Consider the following 26,055-nt stretch of genomic DNA (forward strand, 5'->3'; position numbering starts at 1 on the left):
CCATTGTAACCATAGAGGTCCTTGAGACCTCTATGGTTACTGATCGCCGGTGGCTGTGAGCGCCACCCTGTGGTCGTCGCTCACAGCACACCTCCATTTCTGCTACATAGCAGCAATCAGCAGATCGCTGCTATGTAGCAGAGGCGATCGCGTTGTGCCTGCTTCTAGCCTCTCATGGAGGCTATTGAAGCATGGCAAAAGTAAAAAAAAAAGTTGAAAAAAATGTTAAAAAAATAAAAAAAATATAAAAGTTTAAATCACCCCCCTTTCGCCCCAATCAAAATAAATCAATAAAAAAAAATATAAAATCTAAGCATATTTGGTATCGCCGCGCTCAGAATCGCCTGATCTATCAACTAAAAAAAAGCATTAACATGATCGCTAAACAGCGTAGCGGGAAAAAAATTCAAAACGCCAGAATTACGTTTTTTTGGTTGCCGCGACATTGCATTAAAATGCAATAACGGGCGATCAAAAGAACGTATCTGCACCGAAATGCTATCATTAAAAACATCATCTCGGCACGCAAAAAATAAGCCCTCAAACGACCCCAGATCTCGAAAAATGGAGACGCTACGGGTATCGGAAAATGGCTTTTTTTTTTTTTCTTTTTTAGCAAAGTTTGGAATTTTTTTTCACCACTTAGATAAAAAATAACCTAGTCATGTTAGGTGTCTATGAACTCGTACTGACTGGAGAATCATAATGGCAGGTCAGTTTTAACATTTAGTGAACCTAGCAAAAAAGCCAAACAAAAAACAAGTGTGGGATTGCACTTTTTTTGCAATTTCACCGCACTTGGAATTTTTTTTCCCATTTTCTAGTACACGACATGCTAAAACCAATGATGTTGTTCAAAAGTACAACTCGTCCCGCAGAAAATAAGCCCTCACATGGCCAAATTGACGGAAAAATAAAAAAGTTATGGCTCTGGGAAGGAGGGGAGTGAAAAACGAACACGGAAAAAGGAAAAATCCCAAGGTCATGAAGGGGTTAATGGTGCCTACAATGCTAAAAGGCAGGAAACTACTTATCCATCATGCAGTACCTTCAGGGAGACTTCTGATTTGCTCCAAATTCATTCTGCAGCAGTGTAATGACCCACAACCATTCATCCAATGTCATTAAGAACCATTATTGGTGTAAAGAAGAACAAGGAGCCCTAATCTCAACATCAGCAAGTCTATCTGAGATTACATGAAGAGACAGAAGGATTTGAGCAAGTCTGCATTCACAGAAGATCTGTGGTCGATTCTTCAACATGTTTGGAACAATCTCCCAGCCGATCCCTCGAAAACTTTGTACAAGATGATCCTTTCATGCTATTTTGAAGACAAAAGTTTGTCATTTGAAGGGTGGTTAAATGACGTGTTGCTATTCCATATCCACAACACATAAAGTGTTTGAGATGTGTCTTCTTTCTAAATCACTGCGTGTTTACCACGTTTTTAAAAAATCATGGAAAAAAAAAAACACATCTCAAAAGCATCATCCATACATTGTTTAAAATCTCATCCACAATGCTGATTCTAATTGTGGATAATCTTGTTGATTTTATATTTCCTATTTTAAGTCCATTAAATATGAAAAATAATATGGAGACTTTTTTTAAATAATTAAACACCAAAATGGCTTATTTGCAAAGTAACAAAAACCATTCAGTTTCCAAAGATAATGACTCATTTTATTTCCCAATGACACCATTAGCGAGTGTTAACAATGCTGCTAAATTCCAAAGTTATTATGCAGCTGCAGATGTAATTATCTCTGAGTTGTGCAGCAGTCACATGTAAAATCTAAGTAGTGAATTTTGAAGAGGTTACAGTAGCACCCTGATTGGCAGCACAGTGTCACTGAGGGGTCCATTAATTACAAAATGGTGATAATAATCAATGTTCTGCTGCTCCAGAATACCTGTTTTAGGCCCTTTGGTTATTGAGAAGACAAACAGGCAATAGATATACCTTGCATGACGTAAACTAAATTTCTGGGAACACCAATAATAAAAGTTGAGTCTTTAAAATGGACTTATTGGAGTTCATTCATGTTGAATATTTAGAATTAAGGAGTACTCACAGCCCATTCGCTCCTACTATGCAAAAATAACTAAATTAACATTTCACTTCTAGGTTCAGATTTGTCACCAGGTTTTTGACACCTAATTTGAAAGCAGAATAATGTAGAGACAGAGAACACGAGTCTTGCAATGTGTCACCTGATGGGCTGCTTGTTGTAGTTTTGATAAAATAACAACTTTAACAGTAGCAAATTATGATTATTGGGCTAGTAAACCTGCTGCCATGTAGTCGTCCATATTCATAAGCTCTGTATAACCCAACCCCCACCACGGATTGGCAGCTTTCTGCCTATGCATGGTGCACACAGAAAGCTGCCAATCAGTGGTGTCAGTGGGATTGCACAGAGCTCAAAATTCAGACAACTGATAGCTCTGTAGCAGATTAAACAGTGATTTTATCAAAACTACAGCAAGTAGCTCAGTAGTGATCCATCACTGCCACTACATCATGCTGTTCTCGAATACAGTAGCAAAAACAATGATGTCAGATTCCCTTTAAGAACAGCAGTGCTGCTATGCAGGTAAAAACTGTAATAATATGTTTCCACGTTGTTACTTCACATGTAGGAATTCATGGCAATATCCACAATGGCATTTACCACTGATACCATTACAATGCAGGTGTGGGGGAGCCAGACATTTTACTCTTTGCACTGCAAATGGGGAAACTCAGACCAACATCCACAGCATAAATTGACTTTCGGTTGATTTCAAGGCCACAGGACTTGTCAATTCACAGTGTGCATATATTTTGCAGCATGTGCATGAGATTTAAAATCTCAAGCACCATGTTGACAGAGCAAAATGTAGAAGATTTTCTACAAACTAACCCTAAGGAAGCAATAAGACTCCAAGAAGTTGAACCAAAAACAATTGTATCACTTGTCCATAGAAAAGGTGAATAATGTGCCTGAGGTTTCTCTATCTGGGACTATAAAGGAACATGCATCCTGTGGATAGGTGAAAATTGGAGTTTGCAGTCTAACATCTTTAAAGGGACACTGTCACCTGAATTTGGAGGGAACAATCTTCAGCCATGGAGGCGGGGTTTTGGGGTTTTTGATTCACCCTTTCCTTACCCGCTGGCTGCATGCTGGCTGCAATATTGGATTGAAGTTCATTCTCTGTCCTCCGTAGTACATGCCTGCACAAGGCAATCTTGCTTTGCGCAGGCGTGTACTATGGAGGACAGAGAATGAACTTCAATCCAATATTGCAGCCAGCATGCAGCCAGCGGGTAAGGAAAGGGTGAATCAAAAACCCCGCCTCCATGGCTGAAGATTGTTCCCTCCAAATTCAGGTGACAGTGTCCCTTTAACTACTTCAGACGGTTCTCCGTTCTCTGAATCATTGATTAAGAAAAAATGGCATATGCTCTACCATCATATATAATAGCGGAAAAAAATTATTTACTGTACTTGCAGACAGTAAATCAATAACACAATGAGGAAGAAGTTGATCTATGTAAGCTTCAGGAACAGTCTACCATATAATCAACCAGTATTTGACAAACCGTACAGCATTGGCGAATTTGCATACTAGACATCCTTTGTTGCTTTTATACATTATTCTATATAAAAGTAAAATTGTATGGGGAAAAAGGTTGGTTAAATGGGGTGTGACAGAGTCACTGGCACTGATTGTGAGGGGAGATACAGTGGGCACGTAAAACATTCAGACCCCTTTACATTTTTCACTCTTTGTTTCATTGCAGCCATTTAATTAATTAAAAAAGTTCATTTTCTTACATTAATGTACACTCTGCGCCCCATCTTGACTGAAAAAAACAGACATGTTGTAATTTTGGCAAATTTATTAAAAAAGAAAAATTGAAATATCTCATGGTCATAAGTATTCAGACCCTTTGCTCAGACACTCATATTTAAGTCACATGCTGTCCATTTCCTTGTGATCCTCCTTGAGGTGGTTCTATTCCTTCATTGGAGTCCAGCTGTGGTTAATTAAACTGATAGGATTTGATTTGGAAAGGCACACAGCTGTCTACATAAGACCTCACAGCTCACAGTGCATGTCAGACCAGATGAGAATCATGAGGTCAAAGGAACTGGCCAAGGAGCTCAGAGACAGAATTGTGGCAAGGCACAGATCTGGCCAAGGTTACAAAAGAATTTCTGCAGTACTAACATCCTGTAGAATGATACCAGTAACAGAGACAGGGCCCTTTTATAACCCTCAGCTCCTATTTGAGGGCATTGTCCCAAAGGTTTGGGGGAGGCAGTCATCGGTGTTCCTTTAGGGTATGTGCACACGTTCAGGTTTTTTCGTTTTTGTTTCATGTTTTTTCGCGATAAAAATACCATAAAACCGCATTAGAAACTGCAAACATATGCATCCTATCATTTAGAATGTATTCTGCAATTTTTGTGCACATGATGCGTTTTTTTTCCGCGAAAAAAACGCATCGCGGTAAAAAAAAGCAGCATGTTCATTAATTTTGCTTTTTTTCACGTTTTTCCCATTATTCTATGCATTTGGAAAAAACGCAAGAAAAAACGTATCAAAAACGCATCAAAAACGTGCAAAAAACGCGAAAAAAACGCATGCTGATTTCTGGCAGAAATGTCAGGTTTTTGTCAGGAAAATTTCTGCCAGAAATCCTGATGTGTGCACATAGCCTTATTGTTCAATTAGACCTCATAATTGTCATGGACAATGGACACTTACATGGACACTTTGGCAATCATGTATGTGTTTGTGGAGCATTAAAGATAGCTATCTAAGGTGTATGGCCAGCTAAACTGTTTTTACAAGTTCCATGATCTGTAATATCAGCAGGTTGAGTTCTGTTAGACAAGAAATTGCGAGGAGCATTCAACTCTGTAGTACAAAATGAGAAAGTCTAATTTATTTTCCCTATGTCCATTAAACTAAAATAAAATACATCAAACTAATGCTGCATGTCAACACTTTCTCAGAAACAAAGAATAGTTTGACTCTTTCTAAAGAGTTCACTATAATCTCAAGAAGCAGTGAGACAAATATCAGTGAAATATTATGGGTCTGACTTTTGTATCATACTATGATATCCTTGTTTCAGCAGTACCATGGTTGCATGGCAATCATGATTTTTAGTAGTTGGTAAAGTTTAACAAAATGGTTCATAGGACTCTCATCTAGCGGCTTTATTAGTAGTACATGACCGCAGAAATAGAATGTTGCAAACATCCAACCTGCTGTATCCCCATTGCCTCTTATGATTAGATTCCCCCATTGTTGTGTTGTGTCGCAGGTCCTACTAATCAGAAAAGATGTAGGGGATGCTGTAGGTAGTAGGAGGGTTGAATTGCTCAGGAGGAGCAACGGACTACCAACATGGCCCCTAGACCAAGGCTGTGAAAATCTTTTTGCTCAACTTTTGTAGCTAGTTATAATTGTATAATGCTTCCCTTAAACTGGTATTCTCATTTTCAAGATCCAATCCCAATATATATTAGGTGTAAAAATAATAATATTAGCACATACCTTTAATTAGAAAGGTAGCATTGTTCTTCTGATTGGCTATGTAGCTTACCCATGTGAAGGGCATTGCAGTAGCTTTTCTATCCATGGACATGACGACTCATATTATGACAGTTAGTTGTTACTGGTCTTTTTTTTTATAAATGTAACGTTTATTAAGTTTTGAAAAGGAAAAACAAATACAAGTCATAACAGAGGCCTTAATTGTAACATCAGTAGTGAATCAAACATAACCAAAAAGAGGAAAGTGTATTCCACTTTATTATTGCAAATTGTACATTGATTCAACGTTTTTTTTTTTAGAATAAAACAACGGGTGGATGACTCGTACTAATGAATCACTATCTGCCCAAATAAATTAACAAAGATGAGTTACAGAGAAAGAAGAAAAATAAATAAAAACTAAAAAACACAGGAAGACAGGGGAAGAGGGAAGAAGGGAGGTATGAGGGGAAGAGGACGAGGAGTGGGGAACATCGGAGAGCACCCTGAGGTGTAAGCTTATGCTTCCCCCATAAGGTTAAATTTGTCCTGAGGGTTGTTGAATGTGGAGATGAGCTACTCCATCAACATGATCTCGTTTATTTTAGAAAACCAAAGCGATACTGTCGGGGTTGTGTCACTTTTTCATAGCAAAGAAATACATGCTCTAGCAGACATAATCAAATGCCCTAGAATCGAGTTTTTGTACTTTTATAATAGGATGTCAGTGTGCTGAAGGAGAACGACAGCCGGGTCAAGGTCTGAATTGAGATCCATGACTCTACGAATTACTAGTTGTACTTTTTTCCAGAAAGGCAACAAGAGTTTGGAGGACCAAAAAATATGAAAAAGGCTGGCTTCCTCCTCCCCTCACCTCCAACACATAGGACTGGCCTCTGGAAATGTAGAGTGTAGGCCAGTTGTCATGGTTATGGATGGGGTTCCATCCCTGCCATCATGGGGTTAATGTTGTGTGACCCCTTTTGGATCTGGGAGGGACATATATACCCCTTCCTGGCTAAGATTCTCTGTCAGTTATATTTTCATTCTGACTGTGTGTCTGACCCCCTGGTGTGCGAGTATACTGCATTGCTTGATTGCCCAGGGGGTTCCATCAGGAGGGAGTATAAAAATGGCAAAGTGTGTCTTAAGGGGCTGGTATTTGAACATTCTGTCTCGAAAATTGTTTTCTTATTTTTATAAAGGGCTCTAGGTGGCAGAGAATGAAAAAAAAAGTAAGTTGCCCAATTATCCAGTGTCCTAATGGCGGAGCAAGTACGAGACTCTGAAGATGTTCTTTTGATGGCCTTATGTTTCCTAGTCTGAAATGTGACACTCTAAAATTGCCCTTTTCAAACCAGGAGTGAAAAAAATCTCGTCCTCTATTCCCGGGAAAAAGTGGATTACCCAAGATAAGATACATGAAGGAATATAATGGCAGAATGGACAATCTAACCGAACGATTTTTGCAGCATGCCTGAGTAATCCCAATTAAAGGATGAGTTTTCAGTCTAGAGACAGTACATTGTGCCAAGGGATAGTGATTGATGGGGTGTTTGTAAAGCTCTGTTCAATCCCAAGCCATGATTTCCCAGACCCATTCCTGCACCAGTCCAGGAGAGGAGAGAGGCAATATAATATGATCTGAAATCTTCAAAACACTATACACCCTGAGGATTGTGGATGATATATTGTGGCCATACCTATACGTGGAAGTTTCCCCATCCAAATGAATTTAGTCTGGACCACAAAAAGACTTCTAAAGAAGGATGAGGGAATGCTTATCAGGAGTGCCTAAATGACATATAAGATACGAGGAAGATTATTCATTTTTAAGATTGTACTTCTTCCAAACCATGTAAAAGCACTCCTTGTCCTTCTCACACAGTCTCCTAGTACTGATTTAAGTAGTCTAGGAAAATTAGGAAAGTATGTCAATTTAATATCCTTTGGTAGGAATATCCCTAAATATTTTATAGCTGTTTTAGTCCATCTAAAACTAAAGGCTGCCATCAAGGGCGTCAGGACAGAGTTTGTAATGTTCAAGGCTTCAGATTTAGAAAAGATAATTTTGAAGTTTGAGAGGCTATTGTATATGCTGAATTCTGTCATTAATTTGGGTAAGGAAATAGTTGGTTTATTAAGGAAAAAAAGGAGATCAACTGCATATGCTGCAATCTTGTTCGGAGAGCCTCGAATGCAGGGACCACTATGTTGTTAGCGCGGATTCTCCTTAGAAAGGGTTCGAATGTGAGTATGAAGATCAGCAGGGGCAACAGGTTGCTATTGGTCTTAAACGTGGATACCTAATCTACTGAAATGGGGTAAGCAATATAGTGATGAAGAACAATGCTATATTTCTAATTGGAGGTATTTGCTAACATTATTATTACACCTTCTACATATTGGGATGGGATCTTGGAGATGGAAAAACACCTATAATGGAAACTCCAGTTGATGCTTTGGTAATACTGTGCCAAATGACAGGTTATTGGCACCAAAAAGTTAAAGTTAAAATGAATTTGACTTAAAGGCATTGAAAAAAGTTTTTAAGTTATCTGCTGTCTAATTGTTGTGGATCTGAACATTCTTGAACTTCTCTATAACATGTCAATTCTTTGTGCGGAATTAATTTTGAATTGCACCTTTTCAAATACAAAAGGTAAAATGCATGACAAAGTCCTGATCAAACTTGCCATGTGACACTTGGATTTTTGCTATAAGCATGCTGCAGAAATGCAGCAGATATGCTGCAGAAAATCCACGCAAAATCCACAATATGTGCATTTACCCTTTTGATCAAATCCACTAACATTTTGATGACAGATCCATATTCTGCATTCTGTGGATTTTAATTTCTTGTATGAGCAAACCTAATATTTCACTAGTATCTAGTCCCATTTTGCTTCCTATTAAAGTTTCATGTATAGTCTTACAGTTAGCTTCCTACTATGTATTGTGGCAGATTGCACTTCCTTCATGACGTGTGACCATTTTCTTGATGAAACATCCTTTTCTTCAGTAATTTCCAATAGGTTGCACCACTGTATACATTTTTTATTCACTGAGTCTGTTCTTGTCTCTTCACAGGGCAGTGAGTCCGGAACTGAAGTCATATGCACTGGGTGTTCTCTTTCTTCTTTTGCGTTTGATCGGTAAGTCTCAGGATGTAAAGCTCTATTATCTGTTCTGTACTATAGCCAACTGAAGCAGTACATAAAGTGTTTCACCTCTTCACATACAACCAAATATAAATACTTTGGCTGAATCCGTTTTATTAAAATCTTTTTGGAGACAAATATAATAGCCTTCCACTATAAAGCCAGTGAGATTTTTGTAGACTTCATAGTTTTCATCTGTACCATACTATTGGATCACACCATGGTAATCTCAGTATGTTGGACCGTAATTCTTCTGCACTGTCAGTTCACAGTTGCAAAGCATTTTCTGAAGTTATAGCACAGCAAGCTGTTTCATAGTTTTTTTTTGTTACAATTTATTTAATCTCCCTTCAAGCAATTTTTTTGTTATGAAAAGAAATGGCTAGTAAATCCTGCAGTGCCTTTAGCCATCTGTACTAGAACATTTATGAAGTGATAAAACTCATCAACTTTATGAAAATTTATGTCCCTGAATGCTGGGAAAAATAGTACATTGGCCAGTCACATAAAGATCCCTATGTCCATGTTCCTGGTCCACAGTCTGGGGAATATTTTATATTTTTAATATATTTTTTAACTATAGATATCTCCATGTGCTCTATTTTTTTATTACAAGCTTCTAAAATATGTGTCCCCACTTCCAGGTTATCTTCACTCAAATTAATATTAAAGAAAAAAAAATGTAATATGATATTCCTACCAAAATGTGTTGCCTTCTTTCCCAGACGCCATGCCAAGCATCTTGAGGCTTGTTGACATCAAGTTACGAACCCTACTGAAAAAGTAACGGACCTTGCCTATGTCTTCTGGGGAATTTATGACCATTGTTTTTAGGTATTGCCATTAGGTCATGATTTGGGAATATCCCTTAGAAAGAACATTAATGGCATTTTTTGAGGCATTAACAATAATTACATCACTTACAGGAAGCAATTTCAAGGAAATCCTGATAACCTAACAACTTGTTGGAGGTACTTTAGGGCTTGAGTTGAGAGACATTTATCTGTGCCGTTCATACTAGGTAGGGGAGTAAAACTCTTTGGATTGTGTTATGGTTAAATAGTCCAATAACACCGCAAACTGTCTCCAGGTTGCGACAAAGCCCACAGGCACAATAGCTAGAGGGAACAATAAATACTGTAATATTACCACTTTCATGTCAAAGTAATATGACATCAAGCACATTTTCATATATTTAATAAACAAATCCATCCACATTTTTGTAAGATCACCTGTCATAACATTTAATGTAAACACTTCAAACACATCTTGATAATTTAAAGAGGACCATTACTTAGACACCCCCTTTTTAATCATCATATTTCCCCCTTATAAAATAGTAACACCTCTCCCGGGGCTCGTGTGACTTTTTTATGTCATGTGATTCCAGCAGCCAATCAGCAGCCTGTTTAGTCTTCCTTCATTCAGACAAACTAGACATCTAGAGGAAGTGAGAGAGTTTCCTCAGTGTCATGTGAGCCTAGGTGTGCTGAAGACAGCATCACACCGGTGTTATTATTTTATATGTGGAAAGCATGGTGATTGACAAAGGGTTGTCCAAGTAATAGACAACCCCTTTAATTTTAAATATATTGTGCTCCTATACAGAGACTAAATTATGAAAATGTTTGTCTAAATAATTCTAGATCCCAATTTTTTATTTGGGGTGCACTAAAAAAAAAAAAAAATATATATATATATATATATATATATATATATATATATATATATATATATATATACAGTACAGACCAAAAGTTTGGACACACCTTCTCATTTAACTATTTTTCTGTATTTTCATGACTACGAAAATTGTACATTCACACTGAAGGCATCAAAACTATGAATTAACACATGTGGAATTATATACTTAACAAAAAAGTGCGAAACAACTGAAAATATTTTCAGTTGTTTCGCACTTTTTTGTTAAGTATATAATTCCACATGTGTTTATTCTTATATTCTAGGTTCTTCAATGTAGCCACCTTTTGCTTTGATGACTGCTTTGCACACTCTTGGCATTCTCTTGATGAGCTTCAAGAGGTTGTCACCAGGAATGGCTTTCACTTTACAGGTGTGCCCAGTCAGGTTTAATAAGTGGGATTTCTTGCTTTATAAATGGGTTTGGGACCATCAGTTGTGTTGTGCAGAATAGGGTTGAGCGACTTTTGTTTTTATAGGATCGGGTCGGATTTCACGAAACCCGACTTTTTCAAAAGTCGGGTCGAGTGAAATCGGCCGATCCTGTAGAAAAGTCGGGGTCGGGGTCGGCCGAAACACGAAACCCAATACAGTGCATTGGGTTTCTAATGGTTCCCAGGGTCTGAAGGAGAGGAAACTCTCCTTCAGGCCCTGCGATCCATATTAATATTTAAAATAAAGAATAAAAATAAAAAATATTGCTATACTCACCCTCGGACGCGCCCTGGTTGTAACCGGGAGCCTTCCTTCCTAAGAATCAGCGCTTGTAGGACCTTTTGATGATGTCACGGCTTCTGATTGGTCGCGTGAGCGGTCACATAGGCGTCACGCGACCAATCAGAAGCCGTGACGTCATCGAAAGGTCCTTCAAGCGCTGATTCTTAGGAAGGAAGGCTGTGGGTTGCAACCAGGGCGCGTCCGATGGTGAGTATATACCTATTAGGAATATACTCACCCTCGGACGCGCCCTGGTTGTAACCCGCAGCCTTCCTTCCTAAGAATCAGCGCTTGAAGGACCTTTCGATGACGTCACGGCTTCTGATTGGTCGCGTGAGCGGTCACATGGGCGTCACGCGACAAATCAGAAGCCGTGACGTCATCGAAAGGTCCTTCAAGCGCTGATTCTTAGGAAGGAAGGCTCCCGGTCACAAGCAGGGTGCGTCCGAGGGTGAGTATAGCAATATTTTTTATTTTTATTCTTTATTTTACACTTAAATCTGAATTCCGATACCAATTCCCGATATCTTAAACATATCGGGAATCGGTATCGGAATTCCGATTCCAGATTCAGAAGACCGCCGACTTCATGGCCGACCCCACACAGGGGTCGGGTCGGGTTTCATGAAACTCGACTTTGCCAAAAGTCGGCGACTTCTGAAAACTGCCGACCCGTTTCGCTCAACCCTAGTGCAGAAGTCTGGTGGATACACAGCTGATAGTTCTACTGGATAGACTGTTAGAATTTGTATTATGGCAAGAAAAAAGCAGCTAAGTAAAGAAAAACGAGTGGCCCTCATTACTTTAAGAAATGAAGGTCAGTCAGTCTGAAAAATTGGGAAAACTTTAAAAGTGTCCCCAAGTGCAGTGGCAAAAACCATCAAGCGCTACAAAGAACCTGGCTCACTTGAGGACCGCCCCAGGATAGGAAGACCAAGAGTCACCTCTGCTTCTGAGGATAAGTTTATCCGAGTCACCAGCCTCAGATATCGCAGGTTAACAGCAGCTCAGATTAGAGACCAGGTCAATGCCACACAGAGTTCTAGCAGCAGACACATCTCTACAACAACTGTTAACCCCTTTCTGACATCAGACGTACTATCCCGTCGAGGTGGGGTGGGCCCCCATGACCACGGACGGGATAGTACGTCTAGCGCGATCGGCGGCGCTCACGGGGGGAGCGCGGCCGATCGCGGCCGGGTGTCAGCTGCCTATCGCAGCTGACATCCGGCACTATGTGCTAGGAGCGGTCACAGACCGCTCCCGGCACATTAACCCCTGGCACACCGCGATCAAAGATGATTGCGATGTGCCGGCGGTGCAGGGAAGCATCGCGCAGGGAGGGGGCTCCCTGCGGGCTTCCCTGAGCCCCCCGCAGCAACGCGATGTGATCGCGTTGCTGCGAGGGTCTTACCTCCCTCCCTCCCTGCTCCAGGCCCAGATCCAAGATGGCCGCGGATCCGGGTCCTGCAGGGAGGGAGGTGGCTTCACAGAGCCTGCTCAGAGCAGGCACTGTGAAGCCTGCAGTGCTGCAAGTCAGATCGGTGATCTGACAGAGTGCTGTGCAAACTGTCAGATCACCGATCTGTGATGTCCCCCCCTGGGACAATGTAAAAAAGTAAAAAAAAAAATTTCCAAATGTGTAAAAAAAAAAAAAAAAAAATATTCCTAAATAATGAAAAAAAAAAATATTATTCCCATAAATACATTTCTTTATCTAAATAAATAAAAAAAAACAATAAAAGTACATATATTTAGTATCGCCGCGTCCGTAACGACCCAACCTATAAAACTGGCCCACTAGTTAACCCCTTCAGTAAACACCGTAAGAAAAAAAAAAAAAAACTACGCTTTATTATCATACCGCCGAACAAAAAGTGGAATAACACGCGATCAAAAGGACAGATATAAATAACCATGGTACCACTGAAAGCGTCATCTTGTCCCACAAAAAACGAGCCGCCATACAGCATCATCAGCAAAAAAATAAAAAAGTTATAGTCCTGAGAATAAAGCGATGCCAAAATAATTATTTTTTCTATAAAATAGTTTTTATCGTATAAAAGCGCCAAAACATAAAAAAATGATATAAATGAGGTGTCGCTGTAATCGTACTGACCCGAAGAATAAAACTGCTTTATCCATTTTACCAAACGCGGAACGATATAAACGCCTCCCCCAAAAGAAATTCATGAATAGCTGGTTTTTGGTCATTCTGTCTCACAAAAATCGGAATAAAAAGCGATCAAAAAATGTCACGTGCCCGAAAATGTTACCAATAAAAACGTCAACTCGTCCCTCAAAAAACAAGACCTCACATGACTCTGTGGACCAAAATATGGAAAAATTATAGCTCTCAAAATGTGGTTAGGGCTAGTGTTAGGGCTAGGGTTAGGGCTAGGGTTAGGGCTAGGGTTAGGGCTAGGGCTAAGGCTAGGGTTAGGGCTAGGGCTAGGGTTAGGGCTAGGGTTAGGGCTAGGGCTACAGTTTGGGTTGGGGCTAAAGTTACAGTTAGGGTTTAGATTACATTTACAGTTGGGAATAGGGTTGGGATTAGGGTTAGGGGTGTGTCAGGGTTAGAGGTGTGGTTAGGGTTACCATTGGAATTAGGGTTAGGGGTGTGTTTGGATTAGGGTTTCAGTTATAATTGGGGGGTTTCCACTGTTTAGGCACATCAGGGGCTCTCCAAAAGCGACATGGCGTCCGATCTCAATTCCAGCCAATTCTGCGTTGAAAAAGTAAAACAGTGCTTCTTCCCTTCCGAGCTCGCCCGTGTGCCCAAACAGGAGTTTACCCCAACATATGGGGTATCAGCGTACTCAGGACAAATAGGACAACAACTGTTGGGGTCCAATTTCTCCTGTTACCCTTGGGAAAATACAAAACTGGGGGCTAAAAAATAATTTTTGTGGGAAAAAAAGATTTTTTATTTTTACGGCTCTGCGTTATAAACTGTAGTGAAACACTTGGGGGTTCAAAGTTCTCACAACACATCTAGATAAGTTCCCTGGGGGGTCTAGTTTCCAATATGGGGTCACTTGTGGGGGGTTTCTACTGTATAGGGACATTAGGGGTTCTGCAAACGCAATGTGATGCCTGCAGACCATTCCATCTAAGTCTGCATTCCAAATGGCACTCCTTCCCTTCCGAGCCCTCCCATGCGCCCAAACGGTGGTTCCCCCCAACATATGGGGTATCAGCGTACTCAGGACAAATTGGACAACAACTTTTGGGGTCGAATTTCTCCTGTTACCCTCGGGAAAATACAAAACTGGGGGCTAAAAAATAATTTTGGGGGGAAAGATTTTTTTTTTTAATTTTCACGGCTCTGCGTTACAAACTGTAGTGAAACACTTGGGGGTTCAAAGCTCTCACAACACATCTAGATGAGTTCCTTAGGGGGTCTAGTTTCCAAAATGGTGAAACTTGTGGGGGGTTTCTACTGTTTAGGTACATTAGGGGCTCTGCAAATGCAATGTGACACCTGCAGACCATTCCATCTAAGTCTGCATTCCAAATGGAGCTCCTTCCATTCCGAGCCCTCCCATGCGCCCAAACAGTGGTTCCCCCCCACATATGGGGTATCAGCGCACTCAGGACAAATTGGACAACAAATTTTGGGGTCCAATTTCTCCTGTTACCCTCGGGAAAATACAAAACTGGGGGCTAAAAAATAATTTTTGTGGGAAAAAATGTTTGTTTTATTTTTACGGCTCTGCATTATAGTTACATAGTTATTAAGGTTGAAGGAAGACTATGAGTCCATCTAGTTCAAACATTATAAACTTCTGTGAAGCCCTTGGTGGGTCAAAGCGCTCACCACACATCTAGATAAGTTCCTTAGGGGGTCTACTTTCCAAAATGGTGTCACTTGTGGGGGGTTTCTACTGTTTAGGTACATTAGGGGCTCTGCAAACGCAACATGGCGTCTCATCTCAATTCCTGTCAATTTTGCATTGAAAAGTCAAATGGCGCTCCTTCTCTTCCGAGCTCTGCCATGCGCCCAAACAGTGGTTTACCCCCACATGTGGGGTATTGACGTACTCAGGACAAATTGTACAACAATGTTTGGGGTCCAATTTCTCCTGTTACCCTTGGGAAAATTCAAAACTGGGGGCTAATAAATAATTTTTGTGGGAAAAAAGATTTTTTATTTTTACGGCTCTGCGTTATAAACTGTAGTGAAACACTTGGGGGTTCAAAGTTCTCACAACACATCTAGATAAGTTCCCTGGGGGGTCTAGTTTCCAAAATGGTGTCACTTGTGGGGGGTTTCTACTGTTCAGGTACATTAGGGGCTCTGCAAACGCAACATGGCGTCTCATCTCAATTCCTGTCAATTTTGCATTGAAAAGTCAAACGGCGCTCCTTCCTTTCCGAGCTCTCCCATCCGCCCAAACAGTGGTTTACCCCCACATATGGGGTATCAGCGTACTCAGGACAAATTGTACAACAACTTTTGGGGTCCAATTTCTTCTCTTACCCTTGGAAAAATAAAATATTGGGGGCGAAAAAATAATTTTTGTGAAAAAATATGATTTTTTATTTTTACGGTTCTACATTATAAACTTCTGTGAAGCACTTGGTGGGTCAAAGAGCTCACCACACCTCTAGATAAGTTCCTTAGGGGGTCTACTTTCCAAAATGGTGTCACTTGTGGGGGGTTTCAATGTTTAGGCACATCAGGGGCTCTCCAAACGAAACATGGCGTTCCATCTCAATTCCAGTCAATTTTGCATTGAAAAGTCAAATGGCGCTCCTTCTCTTCCGAGCTCTGCCATGCGCCCAAACAGTGGTTTACCCCCACATGTGGGGTATTGGCGTACTCAAGACAAATTGTACAACAATGTTTGGGGTCCATTTTCTCCTGTTACCCTTGGTAAAATAAAACAAATTGGAGCTGAATTAAATTTTTTGTGAAAAAAAGTTAAATGTTCATTTTCATTTAAACATTCAAAAAATTCCTGTGAAGCACCAGAAGGGTTAATAAACTTCTTGAATGTGGTTTTGAGCTCCTTGAGGGGTGTAGTTTTTAGAATGGTGTCACACTTGGGTATTTTCTATCATATAGACCCCTCAAAATGACTTCAAATGAGATGTGGTCCCTAAAAAAAATGGTGTTGTAGAAATGAGAAATTGCTGGTCAAATTTTCACCCTTATAACTCCCTAACAAAAAAAAATTTTGGTTCCAAAATTGTGCTGATGTAAAGTAGACATGTGGGAAATGTTACTTATTAAGTATTTTGTGTGACATATCTCTGTGATTTAATTGCATAAAAATTCAAAGTTGGAAAATTGAGAAATTTTCATAATTTTCGCCAAATTTCCGTTTCTTTCACAAATAAACGCAGGTACTATCAAAGTATTTTTACCATTGTCATGAAGTACAATATGTCATGAGAAAACAATGTCAGAATCACTGGGATCCGTTGAAGCGTTCCAGAGTTATAACCTCATAAAGGGACAGTGGTCAGAACTGTAAAAATTGGCCCGGTCATTAACGTGCAAACCACCCTTGGGGGTAAAGGGGTTAAGAGGAGACTTTGTGCAGCATGGTAAAATAGCTGCTAGGAAACCACTGCTAAGGACAGGCAACAAGCAGAAAAGACTTGTTTAGGCTAAAGAACACAAGGAATGGACATTAGACCAGTGGAAATCTGTGCTTTGGTCTGATGAGTCCAAATTTGAGATCTTTGGTTCCAACCACCGTGTCTTTGTGCGACGCAGAAAAGGTGAATGGATGGACTCTACATGCCTGTTTTCCACCGTGAAGCATGGAGGAGGAGGTGTGATGTATGGGGGTGCTTTTCTGGTGACACTGTTGGGGATTTCTTCAAAATTGAAGGCAAACTGAACCAGCATGGCTACCACAGCATCTTGCAGTGGCATGCTATTCCATCCAGTTTGAGTTTAGTTGGACCATCATTTATTTTTCAACAGGACAATGACCCCAAACACACCTCCAGGCTGTGTAAGGGCTATTTGACCAAGAAGGAGAGTGATGGGGTGCTACACCAGATGACCTGGCCTCCACATTCACCAGACCTGAACCCAATCGAGATGGTTTGGGGTGAGCTGGACCGCAGAGTAAAGGCAAAAGGGACAAGAAGTGCTAAGCATCTCTGGGAACTCCTTCAAGATTGTTAGAAGACCATTCTGAAATTATATCTTATATTCTAGGTTCTTCAGAGGAGCCACCTTTTGTTTTGATGACTGCTTTGCACACTCTTGACCCCCAAAACACCTCCAGGCTGTGTAAGGGTTATTTGACCAAGAAGGAGAGTTACGTTAGATGACCTGGCCTCCACAGTCACCAGACCTGAACCAAATCGAGATGGTTTGGGGTAAGCTGGACCGCAGAGTGAAGGCAAAAGGGCCAACAATTGCTAAGCATCTCTGGAAGCTCCTTTAAGATTATTGGGATACCATTCCCAGTGACTACCTCTTGAAGATCATCAAGAGAATGCCAAGAGTGTGCAAAGCACTCATCAAAGCAAAAGGTGGCTACTTTGAAGAACCTAGAATATAAGACATAATTTCAGTGGTTTCACACTATTTGTTAAGTATATAATTCCACATGTGCTAATTCATAGATTTGATGCCATCAGTTTGAATGTACAATTTTCATAGTTATGAAAATACAGAAAAATCTTTAAATGAGAAGGTGTGTCCAAACTTTTGGTCTGTACTGTAAGTGTTGCCAGATTATGTAAAACGTTGTTTTCACATACTGAAAATGGAAGTTTATAATAGTTACTAATATGTATTAAGTACGAAATGCAAGCAATCCATTGATTTCAGATCCCCTCTCATGATCAAGAAGTTTCACTTACATATTTTACATAATTTTCTCCTATGTCTGTGTATTGCCGCATGATAAAAGGGGCTGAATGAGTGGCTCAGTTCATTGCCTAATTCGTAGTTTTATAGTTTTTAAGAATGAAGGTAGACATAAGTCCATCGAATACAACCTGTAACTGAATATGTTGATCCAGAGGAAGGTAAAAACTATGTTAATTGTCCATAGTAGGGCAAACATTTCTTCCCAGCACTACAAATAGTAATCCAGGGATCAACCCCTCATCACAGAATTTAGTACCCATAACCTGTAATAGTATACCTTTCATGAAAGGCCTCAAGGCCCTCCTTAAATTTGTTTAGTGAATCAACCATAATAAAATCATGTGGCAGAGAGTTCTATAGTAAAGTCTGTAATTATGATAAAACCTTCTTTCCTCTAGATAAAGAGGATGACCTCTTGTCATTATTGCATGCCTAGGTGTGCAAAGATCATTAGAAAGTGTACTGTGCTTTCCCTTCATATACTTGTGCACTGTAGTAAGATTGCCCTTAAGTCTTTGTTTTTACAAATTGTATAAGGCTACTTTCACACTAGCGTCGGTAAGGGCCCGTCGCAGTGCGTCAGGCCGACGTACCGACGCATACTGTGAAATAAAATCCCAGTGGGGGCAGCGGATGCAGTTTTTCAACTCATCCGCTGCCCCATTGTAAGGTCCGGGGAGGAGGGGGCGGAGGTCTGGCCACGCATGCGTGGTCAGAAAAAGCAGAACCGACGGACAAAAAAACGATGCATGGAACTTTTTTTGTTGCGACGGACTGCAAAAACACGACGCATCCGTCGCACGACGGATGCGACGTGTGGCAATCTGTCGCAATGTGTTGCTAATGAAAGTCTATGGAGAAAAAACGCATCCTGCAGGCAACTTTGCAGGATGCATTTTTTCTCCAAAACGACGCATTGCGACGGAGGCCAAACGATGCTAGTGTGAAAGTAGCCTTACTCCAAGTTTGATAACCTGTCTTTCCTTCCCTCAACTCTAAGCTTTTTAACCATCCACTGACCTCATAACCTTAGTTGCTCTTCTCTGAATCTGCACCAATTCAGTTACTGTATGCCCTTCATATACACTGGAAACCAAAATCGTACAGAGTACTCTAAATGTGGCTATATAGAGGAAAACTATGTTCTTGTAATGAGCATAAATTCCTTTTTAATGCAACTCATGATTTTATTTGCCTTGGCAGCAGCTAAGTGGCACTGGCCACTAAAGTTCAGTTTGCTGTCCACCCTTACATAAAAGTTTTTACAGTGACATTTTTACCCAGTGTTTTACATTTAGTACATAATTATACATTTTATTTCCTCTGCCCAAATGCATCACCTTGCGTTTATCTACATTTTTACTTCAATTACCATTTCTCAGCCCTAACTTTCCAGTTTACATAAATCTCCCTGTAACATTAAGAGATCCTTCTTTGTGTTAATTACTTTGCAGAGTTTAGTATATTCTGTGAATATTTAAATTATACTCTGCATGCCCTCTACAAGGTAATTAATAAATTTGTTAAAAAGAAAAGGGCCCAATACTGACCGATGTGGCACCTCATTGTCTACTGTTACTCAGAGTGTGGTCCACTGATAACCACAGTGGAACCACACTGAGCCATTAGTTAATCCAATTACACATATTTTCCCCAAGTCCCATTACTCTCATTTTATGTACATACTTTTTTGTGCCAATGTATCAAATGTTTTTAAAAAGTCCAGGTAGACAACATCCACAGCATCCTGTACAGCCTGGAATTTACCACCTCTTAGAAGCTGATCGAAATAGTCTGACAGAACTGATCCATCATAAATAGTTTTGAGCATTCCGATACCACAAGTATCGGGTATCGGCCGATACTTGCGGTATCGGAATTCCGATACCGAGATCCGATACTTTTGTGGTATCGGGTATCGGTATCGGATCCATAGGGACCGCCACGCGACCAATCAGAAGCCGCGACGTCATTCTCATTCACTAAACTCCTAATTCTAGGAATTGAGGACCTGCGAATGACGTCGCGGCTTCTGATTGGTCGCGTGGCAGTCATATGAGCGGCACGCGACCAATCAGAATCCGCGACGTCATTCGCAGGTCCTAAAGGCGCTCATTTTAAACAAAGAAGCCGGCCGGTTACCAGCGTGATGTCCAGGGGCCGCCGGAGAGGTGAGCATATCAATATTTTTTATTTTAATTCTTTATTTTACACATTAATATGGATCCCAGGGTCTGAAGGAGAGTTTCCTCTCCTTCAGACCCTGGGAACCATGAGGATACCTTCCGATACTTGGTGTCCCATTGACTTGTATTGGTATCGGATATCGGTATCGGCGATATCCGATACTTTTTGGGTATCGGCCGATACTATCCGATACCGATACTTTCAAGTATCGGACGGTATCGCTCAACACTAATCATAAACCAATGTTGATTTTGGGTCATGAGGTTATTCTTATTGAGATACTTCAGGATTGCATCTCTTAGAAAAGCCCCTAAGATGGAGTGGGCAACCCAATCCTAGCGAATAGACCCACCGACGATCCTAGGTTAAACTCAGCGAAGACCTATAGATAAGGGGAAAGAGGTCCCTAAAAGATCTAAGGACTGTGTATTAAAAACAGGTCACCTCCTAATAGGAAACACAGAGAAGGCTGCAGAAACCAACTGAAAACAGAAACTAAAGATAGCAGAACCAGAGGTCCTAGAACTGCATAAAATCCAACACAGAAAGCTTTCAAAGCACCTAGCCAGAACTCTAGCGGATTAACACTGTTGTCCAGCAAGGAATGGGAGGCAGGTGCTGCTGGGTAATAAAGGGTGATACAATCACCTGACCTAAGACAACCCAGCATCAGGGGAAAAAGACCATCAGCAAGAAAACCACAACAAGATGGCAGAAGGTCAAAGCAAAACAGATTCGAACACTACCTCCCCTTTTACGAGGATCCTCCGGATCCTCTTGGCCGAGCCTTATTCGGAAATCTCTTGTGAAAAGCCTTAATCAGCCTTGAGGCGGAGACGTCCTCAGCTTTCACCCAGGAATTATCCTTGGGACTGAAACCCTTCCAGGACACGAGATACTGCAAACTTCCTCTGTGCCACCTGGAATCTAAAATCCATGAAATTTCAAACTCGCCATCGTCATCAACTGTGGGAACAGTTGGCATCGCCTCCTTATCTGGTGTGTCAACTTTCTTCAGTAAATATACATGAAAAACTGAATTAATTCTCCAGGACGAGGGGATGTCTAATCTCACCGCTGCCAAGTTGACAACCTGAACCACTTTGAAGGGTCCTACAAACTTAGACCCCAGTTTTTTAGAAGGGATCTTCAAATGCAGATTCCTAGAGGACAACCAGACTATGTTACCAACTGCAAACAACGCCTCACTTCTTTTCTTGTCAAAATATTTCTTTGACCACCTATTTTCCTCTTTCAGATTATGACGTACATTGGTCCAAACCTTGTCCAAATTTCCAGAAAAACTCTCCTCCTCAGGCACCGTTGCCCCAATCTTTGAAAATGGACCAAAAGATGGATGCCTTCCTGTACAGCAAAAAAAAGGAGAACAACCAGCTGACGAAGACGTATGATTATTAAGAGCAAACTCAGCTAGTGGTAGATATTCCAACCACATCTCTTGCTACAAAACAACTCAAAAAATGCTCAACGTCCTGGTTCTTCCTTTTGGTCTGTCCATTGGACTCCGGATGATAACCAGATGAAAATGACAAATGAACCTTTATTCTGTCACAAAAAGCATGCCAAAAGTGAGCCACAAACTGTGATCCTCTATCAAACACAATATCCATGGGAACCCCATGGAGCCTGACAATCTCTTTCACAAATGCCTTAGCTAGAGTCTTGGCGCAAGGTAATTTATTGAACGGGACCAGATGACACATCGTACTAAACCGGTCCACAACAACCCAGATGAGAGAAAAACCCTCAGAGACTGGCAGATCGGTGATAAAATCCATAGCAAGATGTGACCATGGCGAACTAGGAACCTCCAAAGAACACAGCAACTCTGCAGCAGAACCATGTGAGGCCTTTGACCTAGCGCACACAGTACATTGACGCACCCACTTGATGATTTCTCTTTGCCACCCTGGCCACCAGAAGCTTCGACCGATCGATTTTCTAGTTTCCAAAATCCCTGGATGACCCACCAACCGAGACTCATGACATTCAGCAAACAAAGCTCTCCGCAAGGCTCTAGGCACAAATAATTTACCATACGGAGTGTTAGTTGGTGCAGCATTCTGGGCCTCTAGGATGCTACTCTCCAACTCAGAACCCAATGCTGCCACTACCACCGCTCTCTGCAAAATACATTCCTCCTTCTCAGTGTTAACTGCTGGAGAGAAACTACGAGACAAAGCATCCATTCTTTGTCCCAGGGATATATGTGATGGAGAAATGAAACCGGGCAAAAAACAGTGCCCACCTAGCTTGACGGGCATTTAAATGTTTAGCAGCATCCAGATATTTCAGATTCTTATGATCAGTAAAAACCTGTATCGGAAGTCTAGCCCCCTCCAAAAAATGTTGCCAGTGCTCAAATGCGAGTTTAATAGCCAGCAACTCTCTGTTCCCAACATCATAGTTGAGCTCAGTGTCTGAAATTTTTTTAGAAACGAAAGCACAGGGATAAACCCCATCCTCTTCCTCCTGGGACAGAACTGCCCCAACCCCTACTGAAAAGGCATCAACATCTACCAGAAATGGCTTGGTCTCATCTGTCTGGCCAAAAGGCATCACTAGATACTCAAAATGACCTTCCAGGGTATTAAATGCTGGCTTCAATTCATCACCCTCCTTCACCTGCAGCAAATTATATGCCCCACGAAGGTGAATCTTAGAGAACCACTTCGCTCTGGTTAGTTGGTTAAACAGATCCAGAATTAGCGGCAACAGGTAAGGCTTGCGCACAGTGATCTTATTAATCTCCCAAAAATCCAGACATGGCCTAAGGCCCCCTGTTGTGAATTCTGTTGTCAAGCTCCCTCCCGGCTGGTTCTGTCCATGGGCTTCCTCTGGTGGCTGTGAGTGGAGCTGCTGCTTCTGAGTTTCCTTCCACAGGTGACGAGGTTAATTCGTTAGCTGGCTGCTCTATTTAACTCCACCTAGATCTTTGCTCCATGCCACCTGTCAATGTTCCAGTATTGGTCTAGTTCACTCCTGGATCGTTCTTGTGACCTGTCTTCCCAGCAGAAGCTAAGTGCCTGCTTGTTTTTCTCTGGTTTGCTATTTTTCTGTCCAGCTTGCTATTTTGATTATTGTCTTGCTTGCTGGAAGCTCTGGGACGCAGAGGGAGCGCCTCCGCACCGTGAGTCGGTGCAGAGGGTCTTTTTGTGCCCTCTGCGTGGTCTTTTTGTAGGTTTTTGTGCTGACCGCAAAGCTACCTTTCCTATCCTCAGTCTGTTCAGTAAGTCGGGCCTCACTTTGCTAAATCTATTTCATCTCTGTGTTTGTATTTTATCTTTACTCACAGTCATTATATGTGGGGGGCTGCCTTTTCCTTTGGGGAATTTCTCTGAGGCAAGGTAGGCTTTATTTTTCTATCTTCAGGGCTAGCTAGTTCCTTAGGCTGTGCCGAGTTGCATAGGGAGCGTTAGGAGCAATCCACGGCTATTTCTAGTGTGTGTGATAGGATAAGGGATTGCGGTCAGCAGAGTTCCCACGTCCCAGAGCTCGTCCTATATTATCAGTAACTATCAGGTCATTCCGTGTGCTCTTAACCACCAGGTCCATTATTGTCCTGACCACCAGGTCATAACAGTACAGGTGGCCAAAAGTACTAATGCATCTCAATAGAGGGATAAGAGAAGTTCTGAGACCATTTTTTTTTCTTTGCAGTGTGTTTTGTCTCTCTTTTCCCCTTTACCTCTGGGTGGTTCAGGATACAGGTGTAGATATGGACATTCAAGGTCTGTCCTCTTGTATGGATAATCCCACTGCAAGGGTACAAAACATTCAAGATTTTGTGGTTCAGAATCCAATGTTAGAGCCTAGGATTCCAATTCCTGATTTGTTTTTTGGGGATAGATCTAAGTTTTTGAATTTCAAGAATAATTGTAAATTGTTTCTTGCTTTGAAACCTCGCTCCTCAGGTGACCCTGTTCAACAAGTGAAAATTATTATTTCTTTGTTACGTGGCGACCCTCAAGACTGGGCATTTTCCTTTGCACCAGGAGATCCGGCATTGCGTGATGTTGATGCGTTTTTTCTGGTGCTCGGATTGCTTTATGATGAACCTAATTCAGTGGATCAGGCAGAGAAAATCTTGCTGGCTCTGTGTCAGGGTCAGGATGAGGTAGAGATATATTGTCAGAAGTTTAGGAAGTGGTCTGTACTCACTCAGTGGAATGAATGTGCCCTGGCAGCAATTTTCAGAAAGGGTCTCTCTGAAGCCCTTAAGGATGTCATGGTGGGATTTCCCATGCCTGCTGGTCTGAATGAGTCTATGTCTTTGGCCATTCAGATCGATCGACGCTTACGTGAGCGTAAAGCTGTGCACCATTTGGCGGTATTATCTGAGCATAGACCAGAGCCTATGCAATGTGATAGGACTTTGACCAGAGCTGAACGGCAAGAACACAGACGTCAGAATGGGCTGTGTTTTTACTGCGGTGATTCCACTCATGCTATCTCCGATTGTCCTAAGCGCACTAAGCGTTTCACTAGGTCTGCCACCATTGGTACGGTACAGTCTAAATTTCTTTTGTCCGTTACTCTGATCTGCTCTTTGTCATCCTATTCTGTTATGGCATTTGTGGATTCAGGCGCTGCCCTGAATTTGATGGACTTGGAGTTTGTTAGGCGCTGTGGTTTTTTCTTGGAGCCCTTGCAGTATCCTATTCCATTGAGAGGAATTGATGCTACGCCTTTGGCCAAGAATAAGCCTCAGTATTGGACCCAATTGACCATGTGCATGGCTCCTGCACATCAGGAGGATATTCGCTTTTTGGTGTTGCATAATCTGCATGATGTGGTCGTTTTGGGGTTGCCATGGCTACAGGTCCATAATCCAGTATTGGATTGGAAATCTATGTCTGTGTCCAGCTGGGGTTGCCAGGGGGTACATGGTGATGTTCCATTTTTGTCTATTTCGTCATCCACCCCTTCTGAAGTCCCGGAGTTTTTGTTTGATTACCGGGATGTATTTGATGAGCCCAAATCCAGTGCCCTACCTCCTCATAGGGATTGCGATTGTGCTATCAATTTGATTCCTGGTAGTAAGTTTCCTAAGGGCCGACTGTTCAATTTATCTGTGCCAGAGCACGCCGCTATGCAGAGTTATGTAAAGGAATCCTTGGAGAAGGGTCATATTCGCCCGTCGTCGTCACCATTGGGAGCATGGTTCTTTTTTGTGGCCAAGAAGGATGGTTCTTTGAGACCTTGTATTGATTACCGCCTTCTTAATAAGATCACAGTTAAATTTCAGTACCCTTTGCCGCTGCTGTCTGATTTATTTGCTCGGATTAAGGGGGCTAGTTGGTTCACCAAGATAGATCTTCGTGGTGCGTATAATCTTGTGCGTATTAAACAGGGCGATGTATGGAAAACGGCATTTAATACGCCCGAGGGCCATTTTGAGTACCTGGTTCTGCCATTCGGGCTTTCCAATGCTCCATCAGTGTTTCAGTCCTTTATGCATGACATCTTCCGAGAGTACCTGGATAAATTCGTGATTGTATATTTGGATGATATTTTGGTCTTCTCGGATGATTGGGAGTCTCACGTGAAGCAGGTCAGAATGGTGTTCCAGGTCCTTCGTGCTAATTCTTTGTTTGTGAAGGGGTCAAAGTGTCTCTTTGGAGTTCAGAAGGTTTCATTTTTGGGTTTCATTTTTTCCCCTTCTACTATCGAGATGGACCCTGTTAATATCCAGGCCATTTATGATTGGACTCAGCCGACATCTGTGAAGAGTCTGCAAAAGGTCTTGGGCTTTGCAAATTTTTATCGTCGCTTCATCAGTAATTTTTCTAGTGTTGCTAAACCGTTGACTGATTTGACCAAGAAGGGTGCTGATGTGGTCAATTGGTCTTCTGCGGCTGTGGAAGCTTTTCAGGAGTTGAAGC

General features: G+C 41.4%; 1 protein-coding gene across 1 annotated transcript in view; it reads left to right on the plus strand.

The window, feature by feature from the left end:
* The window catches only part of SLCO3A1 (solute carrier organic anion transporter family member 3A1), a 676,694-nt gene that overhangs the window by 615,940 nt on the left and 34,699 nt on the right, over positions 1-26,055 (plus strand). The window contains exon 9 of the mRNA XM_069766261.1: positions 8,630-8,694. Within this exon, the coding sequence (XP_069622362.1) occupies positions 8,630-8,694 (65 nt within the window). The remainder of the gene's footprint in view (positions 1-8,629; positions 8,695-26,055) is intronic.

This window comes from Ranitomeya imitator, chromosome 4 (assembly GCF_032444005.1).
Source record: "Ranitomeya imitator isolate aRanImi1 chromosome 4, aRanImi1.pri, whole genome shotgun sequence".
Taxonomy (NCBI): Eukaryota; Metazoa; Chordata; class Amphibia; order Anura; family Dendrobatidae; genus Ranitomeya; species Ranitomeya imitator.